The 18,132-nt window shown below is 36.7% G+C and overlaps 1 protein-coding gene across 1 annotated transcript in view; it reads left to right on the forward strand.

Moving 5' to 3' along the window:
- The window catches only part of Tpr (translocated promoter region, nuclear basket protein), a 57,530-nt gene that overhangs the window by 38,768 nt on the left and 630 nt on the right, over nt 1-18,132 (forward strand). The window contains exons 37-51 of the mRNA XM_034513043.2: nt 409-617; nt 2,344-2,616; nt 3,279-3,427; nt 3,992-4,075; nt 5,536-5,730; nt 6,798-6,929; nt 7,170-7,260; nt 8,809-8,993; nt 10,089-10,157; nt 10,236-10,330; nt 12,768-12,874; nt 13,984-14,079; nt 14,197-14,353; nt 15,628-15,746; nt 17,975-18,070. Coding sequence (XP_034368934.1) covers nt 409-617; nt 2,344-2,616; nt 3,279-3,427; nt 3,992-4,075; nt 5,536-5,730; nt 6,798-6,929; nt 7,170-7,260; nt 8,809-8,993; nt 10,089-10,157; nt 10,236-10,330; nt 12,768-12,874; nt 13,984-14,079; nt 14,197-14,353; nt 15,628-15,746; nt 17,975-18,070 — 2,057 coding nt within the window. The remainder of the gene's footprint in view (nt 1-408; nt 618-2,343; nt 2,617-3,278; nt 3,428-3,991; nt 4,076-5,535; nt 5,731-6,797; nt 6,930-7,169; nt 7,261-8,808; nt 8,994-10,088; nt 10,158-10,235; nt 10,331-12,767; nt 12,875-13,983; nt 14,080-14,196; nt 14,354-15,627; nt 15,747-17,974; nt 18,071-18,132) is intronic.

The raw sequence follows: 18,132 nt of genomic DNA on the forward strand, positions 1-18,132 counted from the left end.
TACATAAGTCATAAAATATTTTAAAAATTTAAGGTCTGGGTTGAAAGATTCAGTGACTCAACATTTAGGTGCTTTTTCTGTATTGACAGATCATACCACTCTGGAACATGCCCTACAGTTTTTAGTGCTTAAGTTCAAAAACCTTTGTTAGTAAGTTTTAGGATTTTATGGCTTTAAAAAAAAACAGAAAAAAACAGAAATTCGTTGTCTTTAAAACTACCTGTTTTTAAACCTACCAAGTGTACCCAAAACAGAATTCAGAAAAATAGTAAGATTTGAACTCTGTTAAGGAAATACCTACTGAACAGTCACTTTAAAAAGGACATGCCTTGCTTTTCATAGGGTACATAGATTTTATAAGGGCTCATCAATTCTCACTGGGTTATTTTGGATTTTTCTTTCATTAAGTGCCAGCACATCAGACCCACCAACAGCCAATATCAAGCCAACTCCTGTTGTTTCTACTCCAAGTAAAGTGACAGCTGCAGCTATGGCTGGGAATAAGTCGACACCCAGGGCAAGTATCCGCCCAATGGTTACACCTGCCACTGTCACAAATCCAACCACTACCCCAACAGCAACGGTAATGCCTACTACACAGGTGGAGTCACAGGAAGGTGAGTGAAATAACACATCTGATGAGACAGACTTCATGTATAGATTTCTTTTGAGAGGACACTCGTGCTTGTTTTTTGTTTTTTGTTTTTTTCTTTTTTCTTTTTTTTTTTTTTTTTTTTTTCCCCCTCCTCCCAATAGTCATCAAACTCGGGTAAGTGTTCTTTGACAAACTTATATTCTCAGCCCTGTTTATTTGTGAGTCCAGGATGGTCTTCAACTCGTGATCTTTCTGCCTCATAGGCATATGCCATCATGGCTACCCAGAATACATATTGTAAATACAGTAAAATTCTTCCTTCTCTTCTGCTGTTCTTTTCTTTAAGCTAACAAGGAAGGAAAATATATCCTAAAATCCATCGCTTTGCTTTCTGGAACCACATGTTCACATTGCTCTTTCAAACCAAATATCATTCTTTAACTGAATCTTCCTGCACTTCTTGATGCTTTCTCTACTCGGTTCTCATTGTGATTGTAGTAACTCAATCATTGCACTTGATTTTACATGAATCATTTTAATCTATTAGATTGGGAATCACAGAATTGCATTTCCTTAGTTGTTCAGTCTCTTTCCTTAACTGTAAAGTAGATGTTCAGTAAAAGATCCTAAACTGCTTTGACATGTTAGAATTGAGTAAAAGTACAATGTAGCTGACTGTTGGTGTTACACATTTTTTTATCTCACCAATCAGAAGCAGAGACAGGTAGGTATCTAGTGCAAGGCCAACCAAAAGTCTATAGTAAGACCATGTTCCCAAACAATGTGTCGTAGTCAAGGTTCCTCTTCCTGCACAAACATCATGACCAAGAAGCAAGTTGGGGAGGAAACGGTTTATTCAGCTTAAACTTCCACATTGCTGTTTATCACAAAGGAAATCAGGACTGGAACTCAAGCAGGTCAGGAAGCAGGAGCTGATGCAGAGACCATGGAGGGATGTTACTTACTGACTTGCTTCCCCTGGCTTGCTCAGCTTGCTTTCTTATAGAACCCAGGACTACCAGCCCTGGATGGCACCACCCACAATGGGTCCTCCCACCCTTGATCACTAATTGAGAAAATGCCTTACAGCTGGATCTCATGGAGGTCTTTCCTCAAGGGAGACTCCTTTCTCTGTGATAACTTCAGCTTGTGTCAAGTTGACACATAAAACCAACCAGTACACAATGTATAATGTAAACACTCCAAAAATAAATATATATCCTCTACTCAATAAAAGATTAACATATAGATTACCAAATTAAACTCTTGTTTTTTAGTACTGAGAAAGTTTGTTTTGGTTTTTTTGTATGGTGTTAGGATCAAACCCCTCCCCCAAGGCCTTACACATGTTGTGCAAGCACTGTAACCATTCAGCTCTGTACCCATTTCCTTGTGTCTGTACCCATTTCATTGTGTCATTATGATAACCAGTTAAGAACAAATTGATGTGTAAGGAATATTTCTCACCATTTTCAGCTTCTTTATGTTAATTACATCTGGTAATAATTTTTTTGGACCAATAAATACTACAACACTTTCAAATATGTACTTACCCACCAAATATTACATGTTAGACACATAAGCAGTACAATACAGAATACATAACTTTTGCCCACATTATTTTTTTGTATTAAATGGTAAGACATATAGAAAAGCCAGTTAATACAATGTATGTCAAAGGACAGGGTAAAATAAGTCAGTTTTGGTAGATTAGAAGGCATACTGACTAAATATTATAATTATTTCAGCTATGCAGTCAGAAGGACCTGTGGAACATGTTCCTGTATTTGGAAGCGCAAGCGGATCTGTTCGTTCTACTAGTCCTAATGTTCAGCCCTCCATTTCCCAGCCCATCCTAACTGTACAGCAGCAAACACAGGCTACAGCTTTTGTACAACCCACTCAACAGAGTCACCCTCAGATTGAGCCTGCAAATCAAGAGTTGTCCCCAAACATAGTTGAGGTGGTACAAAGTTCACCAGTGGAGCGGCCATCTACCTCCACAGCAGTGTTTGGCACTGGTAAGATTTTATTTTAATATTGTCTGATGTTTTATTTTATGTGTATGGATGCTCTGTCTGTGTATATTTGGGTGTCATGTGCGTGCCTGGTGTCCACAGAGGTCAAAGAAGGGCATCATATCCCTTAGAACTGGAGTGACAGTTTTGAGCTCTCTTGTGGGTATTGGGGACTGAACCTGAGTCCTCTTGAACAACCAGTGTTCTTAACTGGTTGCTTAAGATGTCTAAGCCATCTTCCAGACTTACGGTAAGATTGATTTTTAAAATGAAGCTGCAGTAGACCTATGTACTTCACATTTTTTAGATGCAACACATCTTGACTGTTGCCAGTAACAGTTTGCTTTAGTAAGTAAAAGCCCCCTCCCCCACCCCAGGTATTTTGGGCTGTCTTTAAAGGGGAAAAATAGCCAACGTATTGTATGTAACTTAATGTGAATCCTGAAACCTAAAGCTGTTCATATTATTTAGCATATACAGTATGATTTTTATTTTAAAGAGTTCTGGTTTTCTTAGAAAGTCCTATGTAAACTTTGTAAATAGCTATTTATCACTTATAATGAGTCAGATGTGTCATACAAAGTTCTAGTTTTAACACTGGTTCTAATATTATCTTTGTCTAAATGAAGACATCATGATCTGATTTTTTTTGTATGATCTGAAAGTTTCAGCTACCCCAAGTTCTTCCTTGCCAAAGCGCACTCGGGAGGAGGAGGAGGACAGCACCATGGAAGCAGGAGACCAAGTCTCTGAAGACACAGTGGAAATGCCTCTCCCAAAGAAGCTGAAGACGGTCACACCTGTGGGAACTGAGGTCTGTCACACTCCTATATGTCACCATTGCATCAGCAGCACTAAGACCTAGCTATCAGTCATACTCAATGTCAAATTAAGTTTTGGGAGATTAAAAATTCCTAAACTAATAGTTGTCACTTATAACTAAGGTATTTTGCCATTACCACTTGTTTTATAGTCTTTGCTATCTTTTCATGAATTCCTTCCCATTTAATAAAAGCAGAAGCAAATTGAGTTCTGCTTTTCTAAGGAAGTTTAGTCATTGGCATTCTGCACATTGACATTACTTGCCATGTGTTTTTAAGATTAAGGCTAAGATTAAAGCTAGCCAAAAATTATGTTCCTTTTCAAGGATAGACTGTGATGAGTTAGATTGTATAACAACAGTAATAATACTAAATGTTATATGTATGTATTCATTAATGTTCATTGAAAAGGTATCCTATTTGAGTATGTTTTTATATAAACATTTGTGGCATAACTTCATAGAATTGTAGACTTAACTTTTTAGAGAAACACTGGCAGAATGGTGATGATTCGTGTAGTTCACTGATTCAATAAGAACTAACCTATTATGATTTAGGAAGAAGTTATGGCAGAAGAAAGTACTGATGGAGAGGCAGAAACTCAAGCCTATAATCAGGATTCTCAAGATTCCATTGGAGAAGTGAGTAAAAATATAAAACTATTAAAAATAATTGGTTTTAATAGAGTTGACTTTGACCTATTGAAACACTATTTGCATTTTTAAATTTGTTTTGCTTTTTGAGGCAGGTTTTTACCATGTAGCCTAGGCTAGCCTTAAATTCGGACAATCCTGCCACAGCCTTTTAAGTGTTGGAATTACAGGCATATACTATCATATCTCAGACTGTGTGCTTTAAAATAGGTTCTTAAATTTGTTTGTTTCTTTGATTATCATAGTGTTGATTGTTGTCATCGTCATTCATAAATTTCTTAACTCATAGGTGTTACTGACTCATTTGAAAAAATAGATTTACTTAAATCAATGGCAGAAATTTTTGTTAATACAAGTTTGATAGTAAACAAAATGTGGAAAATAATTGAGCAAAAATTTGTTTTAGTATCTAGCATATGCTGAGTATTGAGTATCCCTTATCCAGTACCAAGAGCATTTCATGCAGACTTAGGAGTATTTGTCTAGAGACCAGCAAAGAGCACCATTTTGGGTCGCTGTCACTTGTTAATGTTGGTTTGGGCTGAAGTTCTTTTAAGGAGTTATGGCTTGAGCACTTCATGTGCTGAGCACTTGAGTGCCTTGACTTACAACAGAGCTGTTCCCTCAACAGCTCCAGTTCTTGATATGCTCCTTTTTTAGACGATGGTCTGAGAAAGTACCTCATCGTTAGAGTATCAAGCTGTAATTATGCCAGTCTTTACCGCATTAGACTGAAAGGTTTAACCATCTATAAATTACTTTTTATTTGTAATTCTTATTTTTAATTAAAACATAATTATATCACTCTTCCCTTTCTTCAGCCCCTCCAAGTCCCCTTCCTCCAACTCCTTCCATGTGCCCCTCCCATATCAAATTGGTAATTTCTTCCCTGTTATTATTACGTGTTTTATGTATGTATGTATGTATGCATACATGCATACATGTACAACTACATAAATAAAATGTACTGGGTCCTGTTTTCATTTTTTATGTGTATATGGCTTCAAGATTTTGTGTATATTGGACAACCAGTTATGGGCTCATCCCTAGACTAGACTAACTACCTCTCAACTGTCATCACTTGCCTGTAGTTTCATTTCCCATTGGTGTGACCCTGTGAGATATTCTTTTATTTACTTACTTACTTGATGTATTGCTATATCTTTCTGCTTGATTTATTGCTATATTTTTCTGCTCCATAACCCCCTCCACTCCACCTCCACTTCTTTCAAGTGTTATGTGAGTGCTCAGAAAGTTCCAGGTTCCAGTTTTCAAGTTGAGGATAGTCAGCGTATGTGTGTGTTGCAGTGTTTGAAGACATAATCAGTGTAATGGGGTAGCAGTTTTTGTTTTGTTTTTGATTTTAAGACAGTAGAAATGTTTTACTTTATTCACTATGTATCCAGATTATTTCTAGCTTGGGTAAGGGACCTTTTTAACTTTTAAAGGGAGTCACCCAGGGAGATTATACACCAATGGAAGACAGTGAAGAAACATCACAGTCTCTACAAATCGATCTTGGACCACTTCAATCAGATCAGCAGACTACTTCCTCTCAGGATGGTCAAGGCAAAGGAGATGATGTAATTGTAATTGACAGTGATGATGAAGATGATGATGAAGAAAATGATGGCGAACATGAAGTGAGTTTAGTATTGAAAAGATTAAGTTTTATCAGCCTTCTTTCTGTTTCCCTTCCAGAGCTAGGGCTCAGAGCCAGTGCACTGTGCATGTTGGCCTTCAGCTCTGGATCTTTTTACCTATGTGCTGGTTTCAACCCTAGTGCTTTAAGTCTTTGGTACTTCTAATATATCAAGTGGTGACTTCTCATTCCCAGTCAGTTTTAGTAGATTATCAAGTTCTTTTTTATACAGGTTAGTTCAGGAGTGTAGGGTTGTGTATTAGAAGTAAAAAGCCAATGATGGATAATCAGTTTTTAATATTTTATCTTGTTTTAGCAGCATTATTTTGTTACTTATTGGAGGTAGGATCTTGGGATATAGCCCAAGCTTGCTAGGAAGTCCCAGAAATTCTGCTTCAGTCTCTTGAATGCCGGGATTATGGAAATGTATGGCCTTCTCAGCTTATTTGTTTGTAAATGATAGCTGTGCCGTTTAGGATTTGTTTTCAGATTTCATCTTTAGTCTTAATAAAAAAAAAAAATGGCTATATGAGTCTGATGATCCGTGTTCTTGTTTCTGGAAATAAAAGAAGAAACAGGAGTTAGTAGTGGTTTTATTTGTTTGTTTCTCCTTTTGGCACCCTGTACCATTTCCAAAGTAATTAGGCCATCACCTATATCAGGTGAGTTTTAGGGAGAATTTGATATATTTTTTTTTTTACTTTGGAATTTAATTCTATATTTCTTCAGATTTGTTTGTCAAAAACACATTTTTAAAACTAGTATGGTTTGATTTTATTCTTTAATTTTACATTTGGATAGAAATAAAGTTAACTACTTGACATTTGGTAGACTATTACTTTTGCACAATTTTATGGAAACAGTTCAGAATCAATCACTGTTCTGTTCTGTGCTTTGAAATGTTACAGTTTTTTGTTTTTTTTTTTTTTTCTTTGCTGTGGAACCAAACCATCAAAACTCTTGAAATACTCCTGTATACTAATCAATAATAAGTCACTTAAAGGAGGTGTTAAGATATGCAGCAGGAGTGGGCGCGTACTTTATTCACACTTGGACGTCTTCCCCTAGGATTATGAAGAAGATGAAGAAGATGATGATGATGATGAAGATGACACGGGGATGGGAAATGAGGGTGAAGATAGTAATGAAGGAACTGGTAGTGCAGATGGTAATGATGGATATGAAGCTGATGATGCTGAGGTAACTGGTTAGAATTGGGACTGTCTCCTTACGAGCTGTGCTTAGAAAGCTTGCTGTTTTCCTGTCATATAGAAAAGCTTGTGTTACCAGGATAATAAAAGTCTTCATACCGTTGGAGTTTTGTTTGTTTGGCTTGCTTAGTTTGGTTTTCCTCTGGTTTGTTTGCTTTTAATCATTTGGTGTGGCTTTTTTTTTAACCTAGTCATTTGATTTGCTTCAGTCATTACATTTTGTTCTTAGGGTGGTGATGGGACTGATCCAGGTACAGAGACAGAAGAAAGTATGGGTGGAGCTGAAAGTAATCAGAGAGCTGCTGATTCTCAAAACAGTGGTAAGAGCACTAGTCCCTCAGTAGAGTCTGATAATAATCTTTAAACTAGAGTTGTGCTTCTGATACAGTATAACTCTGGTAACAGGATGGGGTCTTACTAACAGTTTTCTGTCCTCCTGACCTGGCCTATTACATGCCATTATACTATCTGTATACCTTATTGAACTATTGTTAAAGTCAAATCACCTGAACTTTCTAATGTAACACAAAGCCATTTGGGATAATTAGAGCAGGGATGGGTAGCAGCTCACAGCTAGAAGAAGATGGTCCAACCAAAACCATATTTTAAAATTTATGTGTAGATGTGTCTTTAGATACTATCACTAGAGGTTTTTTAGGAAAAGATATTCTTAGCCATTTTCCCCAAACATAACGCATACAAATGTTCTGTAAGTCTTTTTTTGGAAGGGAGTGGGTATTTTTGTAGTCAAGCAAAATTAAGTCTAGTAGTCTAAGTAAAACTAAGGTTAGAATTGATCCATTTTTCAGTTATTTACGGGGCTAGAGAGATGGTTCCATATTTAAGAGTCCTTGGCTGCCCTAAAAAGGCACCAGATTCAGATCCCAGCACTTGTGTGGAGGCCCACAGTAATTCCACTTCCAGGTGATCTAGCACCCTCTTACATCCTCTGTGGACACCAGGCATGCATCTAGTAGTACACAGACATACATGCAGGTGAAAAACTCAAACACATGAAATAAAAATAGTTTCTTTTTGATAAACTACTCTTGTGACTAGTTTTATTTGTCCCGAATTCTTAAGCTAAATTTAAGGTAATAATTTGAATTATAGAAAAGTAAAGTGTTTTAAATACCAAATGTCAACACAAGGTTCTGAACTGTTCTCTGGTATCCTACGTTTCATAGTGGAAGACACCTGAGTAGCAATTGGAATTTGAAGTTTGGGAAAACCAAAATATAAAAATATTAGTGAGGCTTTTCCTTTGTCAGCTTGCTTGATTGACATGCTGTTTCTCTAGAAAGAGTTAAGTAGTTTGTATACTGATTAAGAATAATTAGACTAGAGAGAGAATTCAGTGGTTAAGAGCATATATTGCTCTTCAATAGATCTGAGTTTGGCTCCTATATTAGGTGGTATATAGCTGTATATGTATATGGCTCCTATATTAGGTGGTATATATCTGTAACACATGCTCCAGGAGATCTCTCTCCCAGCTTCCTTCCATAGGCACACAGACATACATAAGCACACTTACACATTAAGAAAAAAATAGCATAAGCCAAAATATAGTAAATATTTGCTTGATCATATGTTGGACAAAGTGCTTACATCCGTCGTTTGAGTCTTGAAGGGAAAGTACTTACTTGCCTGTTTGTCTGTTAACCATCCAGAGTGAGACAGAGGTGCATGTCTATAATCCAGGTACTTGGCAGGTAGGAGGTGCTGGAGTTCAAGGCCAGCCTACTATATAGCAACTTTGTGAAACCCTGTCTCAAATCGACAAGAAAAACAAATTGGAGGTTAAGGCCATGTAATTTCATAGTCTGGGTGGGCTTGGTTTCCAAACTGAAGTCTTTCTTCCATAGGTGAAGGAAATACAAGTGCAGCGGAGTCGTCTTTCTCTCAGGAGGTTGCTAGAGAACAGCAGCCCACATCAGCATCTGAGAGACAGACCCCACAAGCACCACAGTCACCAAGACGCCCACCACATCCTCTTCCCCCACGCCTGACCATTCACGCTCCACCTCAGGAGTTGGGACCACCAGTTCAGGTATTAAAAGAACCTGAAAAAGGCACCTTAGAAAGCCTGTCTTTTCCATTACGTGATCTTTTCTTCCTTCCTTTCTTTTTTCCCTTTCTTTTTTCCAAATAGTAGAAGAATTTTTAATGTTTTGGCCTATTGTAAGATATTACTTTAATTGAAAATAATCTCCAGTTGCTAAATGTAAATAAGTTGGCATTTGAAAACACAACTTGCTAAAAATTATGTATTTATTAAAGTGATTATAGTCATAGCAAATAAAATGCTGCTTGCTATTATAGTCTTGAAGTTTCTTACATTTTATTTACTGTAAAATGCATTTTGCTAGCTTAGTAACATTTGTTTTGAATATTTCTTACTTAAGATACATAGTTTTTTTTTTTTTTGGTTTTTTTGAGACAGGGTTTCTCTGTGTAGTCCTGGCTATCCTGGAACTCACTCTGTAGACCAGGCTGGCCTCAAACTCAGAAATCCACCTGCCTCTGCCTCCCAAGTGCTGGGATTAAAGGCGTGCACCACCACTGCCTGGCTTATTATTATTATTATTATTATTATTATTATTATTATTATTATTATAATTAACCTTTTTTTTATGTTTATAATCAAATATGGAGTAGGTTCATTAATCCAGCTTGGTTCTTACACCTGACATGGTGAGTGTATTGAGAACCAACCATTACGTATAAATCAAGCTAAAATAAAAGTAGTGGAAATTACTTGATATTTGAAAATACAGAGTCTAAAGGAACCGTGTGTAGGTGTCACAAAGCATTCAGTCTGCCAATTCAAGATTGTTTTAGCTGTGAAGAAGTCAGTTGCTATATAAACTACAATGGAAAACCTCACTTGTTAGTATTTTCAGTCAAGGAGATAGGATCTAAATGTATGTACATGCTTGAATCAAGTATTATCATGCCTTTTAGTTTATAAATATCCTCATTAATATATTTAAACTTTCTCACCGATATTTATAATAGATAAATATTCGCAATTTAGAAATGTCCTGTTAATTACAAATCTTCTAAAATTAGTCATTTCATTATAAAATTAATAAAGCTGTTTCTTTAGTGTTTGTTTTATTGTCTAATTCTTTTTACAACACAGAGAATTCAGATGACCCGGAGGCAGTCTGTAGGGCGTGGTCTTCAGTTGACTCCAGGAATAGGTGGCATGGTTAGTATCTACCCATCATGTGCATGTAATTCACATATATGTGGTTAGGCCTGTTAAATTTGTCTGTCTATGTTTCAGCAACAGCACTTTTTTGATGACGAAGACAGAACAGTTCCGAGTACCCCAACGCTTGTGGTGCCACATCGCACTGATGGGTTTGCTGAAGCTATTCAGTAAGTTGATGAACGAGAGTGTTTGGTGACTCATTAGCAGCTTTCTCTTTACCTCATGAATTGTCTTTTGGATGTGTTATTTGTGGAGTCCCACCCTACTTGTCCATTCATCTATACATGTAATAGGAGGATCATGAGAAAGTAGTGTTGGGGAAGACTACATAAGGCGAATAAAATATACCTTCTCCTAACAAGACAGTATTCTAATGCTTAAGAAGGTGGTTTCTAAAATCACAATGCTTCCTCAGAAGCGCAGGCTCCTTACTATCCCTTCTGAGTGACTTCACTTTACTGATATAAAGTCTGTGCTTATATGTTTAGCTACTACCTGACACATACAAGGAAATGCTGGGGCGATGTTGGTTATCAAAGTGATCATGATAGATGGTTTATTATAGAAGCTTAGGGTGTGAGTAACCAGCTGGAATACAACAGGCTAGGAGCATGATATTGTAACTGATGATCTTTATTAAGCCAAATGAAGTAATTGTTCCAACAGCTAATAAGTAAGCACACTTCCTAATGATTACTTAGAATTTCTATATGTTATTTAATCCTTATAACTCTGAAGATAGATGCTATTGCCTATGTAGACTGCCTCAGTACATTCTACTCTCTGATCCTAATGTCACCATTTTAAGCAAGCAGTTCTACAACATGAATCTTTTATGAAAAAAATTCAAATTTTTTTTATAAAACCACTTGAGATTTGGGGCCAAATAAATAGCCTGGAAATTTGAGGCATAGTACCAGGAGTGCTCAAGGTTCTGTTTGAAAATCAACCTGATGGAAAAGGTTTTAGCTGATAGTATACTTTTGAGTGGAAATGAAAATTAACTCAGATAATAACAGAGATGGAATCCATAAGCATGCATAATTGTGGGTGGCTAAGAAAAAGTAGGGAGTGCCCCTCTTCTAATATCTCAACACCCATAATCATCAGCTTGAAGAAGTTAATGAAGAGTTGGCGCCCCTATTCCCTGGGCTTGGGGACTGAGGTGGTTAATATTGGGCTGTCTTTCTAGGGAAAAGTAGTGGTTTTGTTGGAACAGGGAGGATTAGCTAGGATTTATTGCATAGCTATAACCTACTGGTAGAAATATATATATATATATATATATATATATATATATATATATATATATATATATATATTTGTTATTAAGATGAAGTTATAATCTCTTAAATGGTACAAAATTTACTTTGATTTCAAATTTAAGGTTTTCATTGGCATCAGTTTCTTATTGATATAAAAGTGAGATGAATATTGTTATTCTCATAGGCATTGTGCCTATATAACACATTTAGGAATACAAGGCTTAGACCCAGTCCTTCTTTAACTTTTTAAACTGATTTGAGATGGTTAGCCTGTGAGTTAAGGGCCTATAGCAAGTTCATGGCTCTGAGTTTATTGTTAGGGTGTTTTCTATATTTTATTTAGAAATAGCTGAGAAGAGTTAACAGACAACAGTCCAGATTGCCTTACATGGATAGTTGGTTTTCAAAACGTCAGAAGTCCACAGAATTGATGTTACAAACATTTCTGTATGTCCATTTTGATTAGAGACCTGTCTGCTCCTGACAGCTTCCTGTAGGAGGAGCTAAGGTGGGAGGAGTAAGGAGAGGAGGAAAAGGAGAGGAGGAGCTAGGTAACAAGAGGGGGGGGACATGGAGGTGGATATTTGTGTGTCCCCGCCAGTCAAAGATGATATATCTAGGTTGGGTATTGGGTTACACTTCTGATTGATATTGAGCATTACCAAATTTATAAAGCCTTTGATTAACATTAAAAAAAATAGTATAAAAGCAAAGTGGGGATGGGACAGGGGTGTTCTAGGGAGGGGAAAGGGGGGAAAGGGATGGCATCTGAAATATAAATAAAATATCCAATAAAGATTTTCACATAAAAATAAAATAAATAAAAGAAAAGGTAGGGAGAGGAGTGGGCAGATAAAGAAGTGAGGCTGAGTGTTATGTTCTCAGTAGGCATTGGGATACATGATATTGTTAGGACTCGGGAGAAAACAGTTAATCTAGTCATCTAGGATTTTCTGAATTTTAGAGCTAGATTTTGAACTTAGAATAGGCTAAAGTAACTTATTTTGTATTACTAAACAGTGAAAACAAATTTAAAACAAAAAAACTTCCTTTTGTTGTTATGCTTTCTGTTACATGTGTCTATTTCAAACAAGTTGAAAAAAGTCAGCATAATTCAGGGAAGCTAAAAGTTAAATAAATTATAAGGTATTCATATTACTAAGTTTATTAACATTATCTTTGCAAGAAACCCTTTATTGACGCATTATTTTCATTGTTTCCTTCCCTGTTTATTGATGTTTCTTTTCTTTTCTTTTTTTTAAAAAAAAAAATCCTTTTTCTCTTATGGCTTAAACAGGTAGCATTAAATTTCTTATCAAATTAATTTTTGTCCATTTAGTTCCCCACAGGTTGCAGGTGTTCCTAGATTCCGGTTTGGGCCACCTGAAGACATGCCACAGACAAGTTCCAGTCACTCTGATCTTGGCCAGCTTGCTTCTCAAGGAGGTAAAATAGGCGAAGGCCAGAGGTTTCTTAAGTGTGTATACTGGGTCGAAGTTAGTATGCTCTGATTTTCTTCAGCTGCTATCAATATAATCCATGTCCTAATTTTTAGAGTTACTGACGTGGCATTGCCCTTTCTAATAAATATCTCTTCAGCAAGGTTCTAGTTCCTGTAGCCTAAAGACTGGTTTTTATATATCTATATTGTCTTAGTTACTGTTTTATTGCTATAATGAAACACCATGACAAAGGCAACTTGGGGTGGGGGGGCATTTATTGGCTTGCTTACAGCTTTAGGCAGGGAGCATGGTGGCAGGCAGACATAGTACTGGAAAAGGACCCGAGAACTTTACATCCTAGTCTACAAGGGAGCCAGGGGACACTGGGGTTGGCATGTGCTTTTGAAACCTTAAAGCCCAGCCTCAGTCACACACCTCTCACAAGGTCATACCTTGACTTACAAGGCTATATATACCTCCTAATCCTTCCCAGACAGTTCAACTAACTGCACACCACATACTCAAACATAGGAGTCTATGGGGGCCATTCTCATTTAAATCTCCACATAATATATGTTGAACCATACATATGCTAAGAAATGCTAGCTCCTTTCAAATTTAGGAGTACAGTGTATTTTTTGCTTACAATTTGAGAGTTGTGGCACACCTAGTTAAATACATGACTAATTAGACATTCCCTAGCAACATTCATTTTAAAAATACAGTTTGAGCTATAAAATTAATTAGTAGTGATAGATGATGCTTGTATGTGAACCATGCTATTTGTGGAATTAATTTCCATTTAGACCCCAGGTGAAATTTGGTACATTTCTAGGAAACTAGCATTTTTCAAGTAAATAGAGAAGGCTAATAAGCCACTAACTTGCTTTGTAACCATAAGGGAAGTTTAATTAAGTTTCACTAGCAGAAAGGGTTAATCATTTCCTGACAGTTAAGTGAGGAATAGATTTTGACATAGTATTTGTTCATATTGGGATAGTCCATAAAATTAGCCATTATTTAGGGATGTTTTAATTAGTACACTTAGTACTAATATTCTTTTCGTTGGTGTTTTTATGTTCATCATTCACTGATACTTAAACTTTTCTCTAGGTTTGGGAATGTATGAAACACCCCTCTTTCTGGCTCATGAGGAAGAGTCTGGTGGCCGCAGTGTTCCCACTACGCCTCTCCAAGTAGCAGCCCCAGGTGGGTGCCAGGCCCAGAAGGCCATTTTGTTTCATTGGTGACATATAACACCTTGAAACCTATTCTGGCTCAGAATTAATGAACCACAAACATAAAGTTATTTGTTCTTCTCTTAAGTGACTGTGTTTACTGAGAGTGCCACCTCTGATGCTTCAGAACATGCTTCTCAGTCTGTTCCGATGGTGACAACGTCTACAGGCACTTTATCCACGACAAATGAGACAGCAGCAGGTGACGACGGAGATGAAGTGTTTGTAGAGGCGGAGTCTGAAGGGTACGATTTTATTGTATAGTTTTTGTTTGCTGTAGGTTCATTGTGTTGTCATAATTGTTTTAGCAAGCAAATTCATCAAAATCTGTTTTCAGTGCTGTCCTGCTCTATGAAAAGCCAAAGCACATATTTGGAAAAGCTACCTGGCATTCAGAATTAACCAGCTGCAGAATTAAGGGTTACTATGAGAAAGGCAGTTTTAAAAAACATTATGGAAAATTTTGTTCTCTAAGGAAACAAATAATTTGCTAGAAGAAGCCCATAGACAGTGGTTTTGTGGAGTTAAGTCTCAAACCTGGGATTTCAATTCTTATAAACTAAGAAGTTTGTACATTTAGTGGTTGGAAAATAGAACACAGATTTTTCTGCTCAGAGCTCAAGGACTTGATTTGACAATACTTCATAAGCGAGGTCTACTAGGATATAATGGGTAAAAGGCAGTTCTGTTTGTATTCTTTAATGTCAGTATTTAATTAGGGGAGGTTACAAGTCCTAGTGAGAACGCTAGCTGTTACTAATTATATACATATTTTCAGGTCACTTTACATTTTTCCTTCTAACCCACACACTATTCCTAAAATGTATTACTTCCCATCATAGAAATTAAGTTCAGAGCATGTTAACAATAATTTGCTTAGACCATTCTACTGGTAACCAGCTCAGTGAGAATTAAAAGCCTTAACTTCAGCCCCGTGCCATTTACATGTTCCCATCTTGCAACCTTGGGTGTCTCAGGTAAGTTGTTATCAGTAACTGCACTAATATTTGCAGATGATTTTTTTTTTTAAGTAAAAATTAGGCCAGATTCGTGCGTTCTACTATCTACTCTCATGCGCTTCTTAAAGGGAGAAAGATGAAAATATAGCCACTGAGCTAGGAACTCCCATGCCCAGAGCTTGTTAGGTCTGGCTTAGTGCTCAGGGTGACTTACGATCTGCTGTAACTATTTATGTTTGGGAGTTTATCAAAGTCTAATATATTCCTGTGAGTGTCAAGATCATAAACATACTTGTCAAATGAAAAAAGAGCTGTTGAAACAGTGGTAAAACAGAAAGTAAAATTGGAGAGTATTCTAGTAAGAAAGGGAAGGAAACCGCTCATCCCATCCCCTGCTCCACCTTATGATTAAAAATAAACACACTTGACAACTTGTAGCTGAGTCTAATTCTTAGTTAAAGTAGAACTCTGAAAGTAGATATAAATCAAAAGAACTTAGGAACATTTAAAGTAAATTCTATAGTCAGTTTTATATTTTCTAATCAATATTTATTTCTTAGTATTAGTTCAGAGGCAGGCCTAGAAATTGATAGCCAGCAGGAAGAAGAGCCTGTCCAAGCGTCTGATGAATCAGATCTTCCCTCAACCAGCCAAGATCCTCCTTCCAGCTCCTCTGTGGGTAAGTACTGTTTCCATGCAGCTTGTGATTCTTGCTCTTGTCTATACAGATGCTTACCAGAGACAGCGCTCTCAAGTCCATACTCCTGACTTTTAAAACCTGTTACTTAAAGGGGATATTTTATCATGAAAAGGAGCTTGCTTTGTGTTTACGTTATTATTACACACATACTCTGGCATTGATTACGGACCATGCAGAAGGTGGGTCCACACCAAAGGAAGAATTCACATACATTTTGTCTAGATAAATGGCATCAGCACAGATCCTGAAAAATACTCGGGTCTCTTAAATGTGCTGCTTGTAGTCTGGTTTCTTCTCAGGTCATATGAATTGTTCACCTTTATAAAGGTGCTACTTGAATTGGTGGGAATGGTTGTACGAGAAAGGAATCTAAGGAGTACTTGCTCCTGTGTTTCTTCCTTCCATTCGAACCAGAGCAGATTTGATAATGGAGAGTTGAAAGATGGGACTCCAATTATTTCAAAACCATGTTTGAAATTTACTAATGTAAAGAGTCATCTTCTAGATTTTAATGTAATTTTTGGAAAAGATTATGTCTTTCCTATAATAAAAGTTACTTCTACAGGTTTTCCTATAATAAAAGTTACTTCTACAGATTCTACTCAACATCTATTCAGTACTGAATGTTATAGGCTATTCTCAAGCCTTTTACATATATTATTTGATTCTCACAAAAACACAGTTTGGTAGGAAGTCATTCCCATATTTTAAGCTAAACTAAAACAATGAAAGGTTAAATAACTCTTGAAGGTCATGTGGCTCATAAACTTCATGCTAGGATGCAAGCTTGGCTCTAGAAATTCCACTCAGTAAAATTTTATGTGAGGCTTTTACCTCAGAATGTGTAGGCAGTTCGACTTCAGGTTTGAGGAAGTGCAGTACTTCATCCACTCTAATCATTTTGATTTTCCTTTATGATGGTTATTCTGAAGTTCCTACAGAGCATTCGTATGTTGTAATAGACCTCCTTCATTTTATTTTATAGTCACATAGTCTTCCTGTTCCTCTTATTTGCTTCCCTGTAGCATGTCAATCAGTTGGTCAGCATCTCTAGGTTCAGCTCCCACACCCGTATTTCAACAGCTAGCTTCTTTACATAGCCACATTGCATACTGAACCTTAAAGTCAGAATTGCAAATAATATAATATAATAAGTTGTAACTCTCAGCTTTATGCACACGAGGATCAGAAATTATAGGTATGATAATTATTAGTTCTGTTGATATTCTTTGAGAATTGTCTCGCCTCTGTACTAGAATTAATACTAGTTAACAAACTATCCCTTGAGTGAGAACTTGGGGTTGGTTGTTCCCAGGAAATAGAATGTCTTTCCGTTAATTTCATAGTGGGTGACACTGTACCTCTGACTTGGTACTCATTCAGCAAATTTAAATGCCTAACACAGCAGAGAATTTCATAGAAAGCATGTTCAAGAAAATGACATTTAGAAAAGGATTAAAACTATGTGGTTTATATAAAGTCTTATAATGTGCTTGAGACATTCAAAGTCACAACGAGGTCATGTGACTGGAGCAGAATGAGGAGTGAGATTCAAGAGTGTATGAGAGGAGTGATGAAGAAAGATCACCTAGATCTTCATAATTGCTTTGAGTTTCATGGAGATAAAAAACAATTGAAATTCTTCACATACAATAGTGACGTGACACTGCAGTTGGTTTGGCCATGGTGTATAAGAGGCTAAAATTCATAGCCAAATTTGGAAGCTGTTGCCATACAGAATAAAGACAATGACTTGAACAAGATATAGATATGTGGCTATGGCAAGTTTACTTTTGTGAACTGGCAGGATTTGCCTATTTGAGGTATTAGACAAAGCTACGCATCAGATATGTTACAATATTCTGTCTGCTCAGGGACCTGATTCTTCGTTGCCATATTTATTCCCTTGTCTTTGGCACCATGTGTATACCTGAGTAGTTGCCTTAAGTAAAAACCTCATAAATTGGTCGAGTAATTGAATAAATAAACTCTATTTCTTCTCCAAATAAAATTTTTAGATGTTTTTATCATACTACTTGTTTTGTGAGTGTGCTTGTGTAATTGCTTAGCTTCCTTTGCTCTTAGAAACAGACTTGAATGTTGAAAAAACTGGTACATCTGTGTTTGTCAGTGTGTTGATTTAATAATTATAGCTGCTTCCCTGGTTTTTTTAACTTGCTTTCCATATGTCTTGATGCTTTCTTTAGATACCAGTAGTAGTCAGCCGAAGCCTTTCAGACGAGTAAGACTTCAGACGACCTTGAGACAGGGTGTTCGTGGTCGTCAGTTTAACCGACAAAGAGGTACGTTTCTGACATACTGTTTACTTCATATGTGGGATAATAACATGTGTATCAAGTTTGTA

This window comes from Arvicanthis niloticus, chromosome 10 (assembly GCF_011762505.2).
Source record: "Arvicanthis niloticus isolate mArvNil1 chromosome 10, mArvNil1.pat.X, whole genome shotgun sequence".
NCBI classification, from domain to species: domain Eukaryota; kingdom Metazoa; phylum Chordata; class Mammalia; order Rodentia; family Muridae; genus Arvicanthis; species Arvicanthis niloticus.